Consider the following 8,158-nt stretch of genomic DNA (forward strand, 5'->3'; position numbering starts at 1 on the left):
GCCGAGAGTGCGCACGTGGACCCAATGAAACAGAATGGCTGCCCACTTACCCCCGGTACCAGTCCCACCCAGCTCGCCGCCCCTGTGTCCTTCTCCACCTCCACCTCCTCTGACAGCAGTGCGGGCCGAGTCATTCCCGATGTCCGTGTTACTCAGCATTTTGCAAAGGAGCCTCAGGACCCCCTCAAGCTACACAGCTCTCCTGCCTCCCCCAGCTCTGCCTCCAAGGAAGTAGGCATAACCTTTGCCCAGGGCCCTGGGACCCCAGCCTCCACAGCTGTGGCTCCTTGTCCGGCTGGCCTGCCACAAGGGTACATGACTCCGACTTCCCCAGCAGGCTCTGAGCGCAGCCCTTTGCTCTCTTCCACTGGCCACAGCTATGGACAGAGCCCAGCCACTGCAAACTATGGGTCTCAAACTGAGGAGCTACCCCAGGCCCCCCGTGGCCCTGATGTCAGTGGACGGGCTGCCAGAGAGAAGCCCCTGAATGTGAGTGATGGCGAGAGTGGCACCCCGCAGACCTCCCGCGGATATTCCTACTTTGCAGGCTCCAGTCCCCCTCTCTCTCCATCTTCTCCCTCAGAGAGTCCCACATTCTCCCCTGGCAAGCTGGGCCCAAGGGCCACAGCAGAGTTCTCTACACAGACGCCAAGCCCGACCCCTGCCTTGGACATGCCACGGAGCCCTGGTGCCCCCACCCCGACACCCACGGTGGCTCAGGGCACACAGACGCCACACCGACCCAGCACGCCTCGCCTGGTACGGCAGCAGTCCCCTCAGGATGCCCCCTTTATGGTCATCACACTGGGGTCAGATGCCTCCAGCCAGACCAAGATGGTCCATGCCAGTGCCTCCACCTCCCCAGTGTGCTCACCCATTGAAACCCAGCCCGCCAACCACAGCTACAGCCAGACAACACCTCAGCTGCCCCCAGAGCCACCTGGGCCACCTGGCTTCCCACGGGCAGCCAGTGCTGGTGCAGATGGGCCCCTGGCACTATACGGCTGGGGCGCCCTCCCTGCTGAGAACATCTCCCTGTGCCGGATCTCCTCTGTCCCTGGAACGTCTAGGGTTGAGCCCGGCCCCAGGCCCCCTGGCAGTGCCGTGGTAGACCTTCGCACAGCCGTCAAGCCCACGCCCATCATCCTCACTGACCAGGGCATGGACCTGACCTCTCTTGCTGTGGAAGCAAGGAAGTATGGCCTTGCTCTGGATCCAATCCCAGGACGGCAGTCGACCGCTGTACAGCCTTTGGTTATCAACCTCAATGCCCAGGAGCAGACCCATGCCTTCCTCAGCACCGCCACCACTGTGAGCATCACCATGGCCTCATCTGTGCTCATGGCTCAGCAGAAGCAGCCTGTGGTCTATGGAGACCCCTTCCAGAGCCGGCTGGACTTTGGCCAGGGTGCGGGTAGCCCCGTGTGCCTGGCCCAGGTCAAGCAGGTGGAGCAGGCAGTCCAGACAGCCCCTTACCGTGGTGGGCCCCGAGGAAGACCCAAGGAGGCCAAGTTTGCCAGGTATAACCTGCCCAACCAGGTGGCACCTCTGGCCAGAAGGGATGTTTTGATCACTCAGGTGGGCACTGCCCAGAGTGTTGGCCTCAAGTCAGGCCCAGTGCCAGAGCCTGGTTCCGAACCCCATCGGGCCACCCCCGCAGAGGTGCGGTCACACGCCTTGCCAGGTGCCAGGAAGCCACATACAGTGGTGGTGCAGATGGGAGAAGGCACAGCAGGCACTGTGACCACACTGCTCCCAGAGGAGCCGGCAGGTGCCCTGGACCTCACTGGGATGAGGCCCGAGAGCCAGCTGGCGTGCTGTGATATGGTCTACAAGTTCCCCTTTGGCAGTAGCTGTACAGGTACCTTTCACCCCACCCCCAGCGCACCTGAGAAGAGTGTGGCAGATGTTGCCCCACCCGGCCAAAGCAGCGGCCCCTTCTACAGTCCCCGGGACCCTGAGCCTCCCGAGGCCCCCACCTACCGGGCACAGGTGGTTGGGGGGCCTGGGCCCCATGAGGAGCAGAGGCCCTACCCACAGGGCCTCCCTGGCAGGCTGTACTCCTCTATGTCTGACACCAATTTGGCTGAGGCTGGCCTCAACTACCACACCCATAGGATTGGTCACCTCTTCCAGGGCCCTGGACGAGACTCGGCCATGGACCTCAGCTCACTGAAGCACTCCTACAGCCTGGGCTTTGCAGATGGACGCTACCTTGGGCAGGGCTTGCAGTATGGTTCATTCACAGACCTACGTCATCCCACAGACCTTTTGACTCACCCGCTTCCCATGCGGCGCTACAGCTCAGTGTCAAACATCTACTCAGACCACAGGTATGGCCCACGAGGAGATGCAGCTGGATTCCAGGAGGCCAGCCTGGCCCAGTACAGTGCCACCACGGCCCGTGAGATCAGCCGTATGTGTGCTGCCCTCAACTCCATGGACCAGTACGGAGGGCGACGTGGCAGCGGTGGTGGTGGCCCCGACCTCATGCAGTATCAGCCCCAGCCGGGGCTCAGTGCCCCGCAAGGTCTGGCTCCCCTCAGACCTGGCCTCCTTGGGAACCCCACCTTCCCGGAGGGCCACCCGAGTCCTGGGAACCTGGCCCAGTACAGGCCTACAGTAGGCCAGGGAACAGCAATCAGACAGCTGCTGCCATCCACAGCCACTGTGCGTGCAGCCGATGGCATGATCTACTCGACTATCAACACTCCAATTGCTGCAACACTGCCCATCACCACCCAGCCTGCCTCAGTACTGCGGCCCATGGTGCGTGGTGGCATGTACAGGCCTTATGCATCCGGAGGAGTCACAGCCGTGCCACTCGCCAGCCTGACACGCATGCCCGTGATTGCCCCCCGGGTACCTCTTGGGCCCACAGGGCTGTACCGATATCCTGTACCAAGTAGATTCCCCACTGCTTCCAGCGTTCCACCTGCTGAGGGTCCTGTCTACCTGGGGAAGCCTGCTGCTGCCAAGGCCCCAGGGGCTGGGGGCCCACCAAGGCCAGAGCTGCCAGCAGGGGCTGCTCGGGAAGAGCCTCTTTCCACAGCCACCCCTGCTGCTGTCAAGGAGGCTGTAGCAGCCCCAGCCCCAGCCCCAGCGGCTGGCCAGAAGCCGCCGGTAGATGCTGCTCCTGGGAGCAGCAGTGGGGCCCTCAACCGGCCAGGGCTCGAGAAGGAGGAAGCATCACAGGAGGAGAGGCAGCGGAAGCAGCAGGAGCAGCTGCTACAGCTGGAGCGAGAGCGGGTGGAGTTAGAAAAGCTGCGGCAGCTGCGGCTGCAGGAGGAGCTGGAGCGGGAGCGTGTGGAGCTGCAGAGGCACCGCGAGGAAGAGCAGCTGCTGGTGCAGCGGGAGTTGCAGGAGCTGCAGACCATCAAGCACCATGTGCTGCAACAGCAGCAGGAGGAACGGCAGGCTCAGTTCGCACTGCAGCGGGAGCAGCTAGCACAGCAGCGTCTGCAGCTGGAGCAGATCCAACAGCTGCAGCAGCAGCTGCAGCTGCAGCTGGAGGAACAGAAGCAGCGGCAGAAGGTTCCCTTCCCTGTGGCCTGTGAGGCACCCGGTCGAGGGCCTCCCCCAGCTGCCACAGAGCTGGCTCAGAATGGCCAGTACTGGCCACCCCTGACGCACGCGGCCTTCATTGCCGTGCCTGGGCCTGAGGGGCCTGGGCAGCCTCGTGAGCCCGTGCTGCACCGGGGTCTCCCCAGCTCCGCCTCGGACATGTCACTGCAGACTGAGGAGCAGTGGGAGGCAGGCCGCAGTGGCATCAAGAAGCGGCACTCCATGCCACGCCTGCGGGACGTGTGCGAGCCAGAGTCAGGGCCTGACCCCTGTGTGGTCAGGAGGATTGCAGACAGCAGCGTGCAGACGGATGATGAGGATGGAGAGGGCCGCTATCTCCTGACCCGGCGGCGCCGGGCACGGCGGAGTGCTGACTGCAGTGTGCAGACAGATGACGAGGACAGTGCCGAGTGGGAGCAGCCAGTGCGCCGCCGCAGGTCCCGTCTTTCTCGCCACTCAGACTCTGGCTCCGACAGCAAGCACGATGCTACTGCCTCATCATCCACTGCCGCCCCCGCCATGAGGGCCATGAGCAGCGTGGGCATCCAGACCATCAGTGACTGCTCTGTGCAGACAGAGCCTGACCAGCTGCCCAGAGTCTCTCCAGCCATCCACATCACAGCTGCCACCGACCCCAAGGTGGAGATCGTCAGGTACATATCGGCGCCAGAGAAGACTGGGCGTGGGGAGAGCCTGGCCTGCCAGACGGAGCCGGATGGGCAGGCCCAGGGTGTGGCCGGGCCGCAGCTTGTAGGGCCAACTGCCATCAGCCCCTACCTGCCTGGCATTCAGATCGTCACCCCAGGGCCCCTGGGCAGATTCGAAAAAAAGAAGCCGGATCCCTTGGAGATTGGATACCAGGCCCACCTGCCCCCGGAGTCTCTCTCACAGCTGGTGAGCCGCCAGCCTCCCAAGTCCCCCCAGGTCCTCTACTCACCAGTCTCACCCCTGTCCCCACACCGGCTCCTGGACACCTCCTTTGCTTCCAGTGAGAGGCTGAACAAGGCTCACGTGAGTCCCCAGAAGCACTTCACGGCTGACAGCGCTCTCCGCCAGCAGACGCTGCCGCGCCCCATGAAGACCCTGCAGCGGTCCCTGTCTGACCCTAAGCCCCTCAGCCCCACCGCCGAGGAGTCTGCCAAAGAGAGGTTCTCCCTCTACCAGCACCAGGGGGGACTGGGTAGCCAGGTATGGGCACAGGGGCTGGTCCAGGGTGGGACAGGGGTCTCTGCCTAGCCTGGGGGGCCCCACAGGGAGGGGCGTCTCCTGGGGTGGGGGTGGAGTCACCTCCAGCTCCAGAGGCCCAGAGCTAGGAGTCGAGGAATGGATGCACATCTCGATGCACATCCGGTGGAGCCCGCAGCCCAGCAAGGACATCCTGGGCAAAACACACTCACACTTGGGCCACCACGGCCATCTAGACCCTGCTAGAAACTTCAGCCTCACCCTAGCACTGCCTCTTCACAGCCCGTATCTAGTCCAGTCCCTGCCACCTCCCCCGTCAGACCTCCTCAGCTCTCCCCTCCAGCCTGGGCCCCTCCTACTCCAAATCTCTTCTTTGGATGTTTCCTGAGAAAACCATACCACCGACCTGGCTGGGCTGCTCCCCACTCCCCAGCCCCGGCCTGGCTCCCTTGCCCCACAGGAAGCCAAAGCCCTTTGGACTACCATTCAAGGCCCATTCCAGTGGGCTGCAGCGTGCTCTCTGCCTCATCTTGTCCCATGTCCCTATCTGGCCCTCAGCAAATCTGTTTACACACCTGTCTGCTGCCCTAGATAGGGGCTCCTGGAGTCTAAACTTACCCTCGTCTGTGGCTTCAGTTGCCAATGATGTCCCAGGACTGTGAGAGGTGGCCGGCATGTTAGGAAGATGGGGCTTGCAAGGGACTGACACCAAGGACTTTGAGTGCCAGGCCAAGAGGGGGTTGGGATTTTCTCAAAGGCCCTTGGAGCTTCTGGGTGTTTCAGGCAGGTGAGACAGGACAAGATGGGTATCTTAGAAAGTTTCCTAGGCAGAATATGGGCAGATGGACTGAAGGAAGTGACTGCCCAGTGGCCCTGGGGAGACCGCCTAGGAGCCAGAGGCACTGGGAGGTATATTTACCCGTATTCTGAGTGTGATGCAGAGAGGAGAGAGGTGAGGCCTCGGGGTGGGGTTGTGGAGGTGAGTCTGGGTTGTGGAGAGCCCTGGGGTATGCAGGCCAGAGGGGTGGGGGTGGGATCAGGAGTCTGGGCTGGCAGGGAAGGCACGTCAGAGAGGCAGGTGGTCTTGGCTCCGTGCTAGGGTTGGCACAGAGGTCCTATGGGCTGGCCATGGGGGGGCCACACCACGATGGGCACTCATGGTGTGAGACCAAATGACAAAAGACAGACAACAGAGTGAGGAGTTCAAGGAGAGAAATTTATTCCATTCCATCAAAGGCCACCCTTTGTCCTGAGGTTTGGGGACACATTATCATTTCCTTTATGACATATGGTGAAAGTAGGTGGGAGGCTTTTATGTAGTTTCTTGGCAAGGTAAAAGGTAAGAAGCCTGATGTCAGTCCCCAGTGTGTTTAGGGGATTTGGGTGGTCCATAAAACCCAGAGGCCTGGGAGCTAGAGACAGTGGGAGGACCCAGGACAAAGCTTCTGGCAATGTGGACCTTGAGGCAATGTGGAGCCTCGGGCAGGTGAGGAGGACCACATGGAGAACATGTTAGGGAGCCCTGACTGGGAAGCCAGGTAGCCAGAGATAGGGCTGGAGAGGCCCTAGAGGAGTCCGGCAGCCTCAGAGAGCAGTGGGCTGACAGGGATGTGGAGGGAGCTGGGGCCAGACCGAGGGTGCAGTTTGACAGAGGGTGGTGCAGGGCCGCGGGAGGAGGAGAGCCGACAGGCTGAACGGTATTTCACTTGAGAGAGGAGGAGGGCAGGAGGCAGAAAAGACTCGGAGCCTGCAGCACCTGACATCCAGTCAGCATGCACCCCCTGCCATGATCCTCTAGGGAACCTGGTGGGCCCGGGACCCACTCCACTCCTGTCCATGGCCCTCCACTGCCCTTGGCTCCTGCCAGCTGCTGGGACCCAAACCCAGAGCCAGACCTGTACTCTCCTCACCTCAATACCCTCAGTGGGAGGCGGAGGGTGGCAAGCCTGTTGGAGACATGCTGTGTGCCAGGCCAGTATTAGACACAAGCACAGAGGGGCATCTGCTGCTTCCTCCCGTCCCACTGCCCCGAGGTCTAGGAAGGAGAAGGCCTGTAAGATGATCACAGGCCCTCCCTCCAAGGCCAGTGGGTGGGCAGGGCAGGCCTCAAGGCTGCCTGGTGAATCGGGGCACTGACAGCGTGGAGCCCAGCCCCTACCCCAGCCCAGGCCAGGGCTCTTCTACCTTGTGCCCTGCTAGGCCACCCACACCTTGGGTCTCAGTGCTGCCCGCCCTTCCCTCTGTCTCAGGTGTCGGCGCTGCCACCCAACGGCCTGGTCCGCAAGGTGAAGCGGACACTGCCTAGCCCCCCTCCAGAGGAGGCTCACCTGCCCCTGGCTGGCCAGGCTCCCCCACAGCTGTATGCGGCCAGCCTGCTGCAGCGTGGGCTGGTGGGGCCCACCGCTGTCCCTGCCACCAAGGCCAGCCTGCTCCGGGAGCTGGACCGGGACCTGCGGCTGGTGGAGCACGAGTCCACCAAGCTGCGCAAGAAGCAGGCAGAGCTGGATGAGGAGGAGAAGGAGATCGACGCCAAGCTCAAGTACCTGGAGCTGGGCATCACCCAGCGCAAAGAGTCTTTGGCCAGAGACCGGGGTGGCCGTGACTACCCGCCCTTGCGTGGTCTCAGTGAGCATCGCGACTACCTGTCAGACAGTGAGCTCAACCAGCTGCGGCTCCAGGGCTGTGCCACTCAGGCTGGCCAGTATGCAGACTTCCCTGTCACTGCCGCTGCTCCTGCCACTCCCTCCGGCCCTACTGCTTTCCAGCAGCCCCGGTTCCCACCTCCGGCACCACAGTACGCTGCAGGCAGCGGTGGGCCAACACAGAATGGATTCCCAGCGCACCAGGCACCCACCTACCCTGGCCCCAGCACGTACCCAGCACCTGCCTTTCCTCCCGGCACCAGTTACCCTGCTGAGCCTGGCCTGCCAAGCCAGCAGGCTTTCCGTCCCACAGGCCATTATACTGCCCAAACACCCATGCCAACCACGCAGAGCACCCTTTACCCAGTCCCGACTGATAGCCGTACCCCCCACCAGAAGCCACGCCAGACATCACTAGCCGACTTGGAGCAGAAGGTGCCCACCAACTATGAGGTGATCGCCAGCCCTGTCATGACCATGTCTGCAGCCTCATCTGAAACCAGCTATAGTGGCCCAGCAGTAAGCAGCAGCTATGAACAAGGAAAGGCCCCTGAGCTGCCGCGGGCCAGTGACCGTAGTGGTGTGAGCCTGAGCCCAGCCCCCACCTACCTCTCTGACTCACACTACACCAGCTTGGAGCAGAATGTCCCTCGGAACTATGTGATGATTGACGACATCAGTGAGCTGACCAAGGACAGTGCTTCCACTGCCCCTGACAGCCAGAGGCTGGAGCCCCTGGGGCCGAGCAGCAGTGGGCGTCCAGGGAA

At 62.4% G+C, this 8,158-nt stretch overlaps 1 protein-coding gene across 1 annotated transcript in view; it reads left to right on the forward strand.

Annotated features, from left to right (window-relative positions):
- Positions 1–8,158, forward strand: part of BSN (bassoon presynaptic cytomatrix protein) — a 90,280-nt gene that overhangs the window by 78,015 nt on the left and 4,107 nt on the right. Inside the window, exons 7-8 of the mRNA XM_007446210.1 lie at positions 1–4,752; positions 6,999–8,155. The exon at positions 1–4,752 is cut by the window's left edge and continues 4 nt beyond it. Of these exons, the coding sequence (XP_007446272.1) occupies positions 1–4,752; positions 6,999–8,155 (5,909 nt within the window). The remainder of the gene's footprint in view (positions 4,753–6,998; positions 8,156–8,158) is intronic.

Source organism: Lipotes vexillifer, unplaced genomic scaffold (genome assembly GCF_000442215.2).
Source record: "Lipotes vexillifer unplaced genomic scaffold, Lipotes_vexillifer_v1.1 scaffold491, whole genome shotgun sequence".
Classification (NCBI taxonomy): domain Eukaryota; kingdom Metazoa; phylum Chordata; class Mammalia; order Artiodactyla; family Lipotidae; genus Lipotes; species Lipotes vexillifer.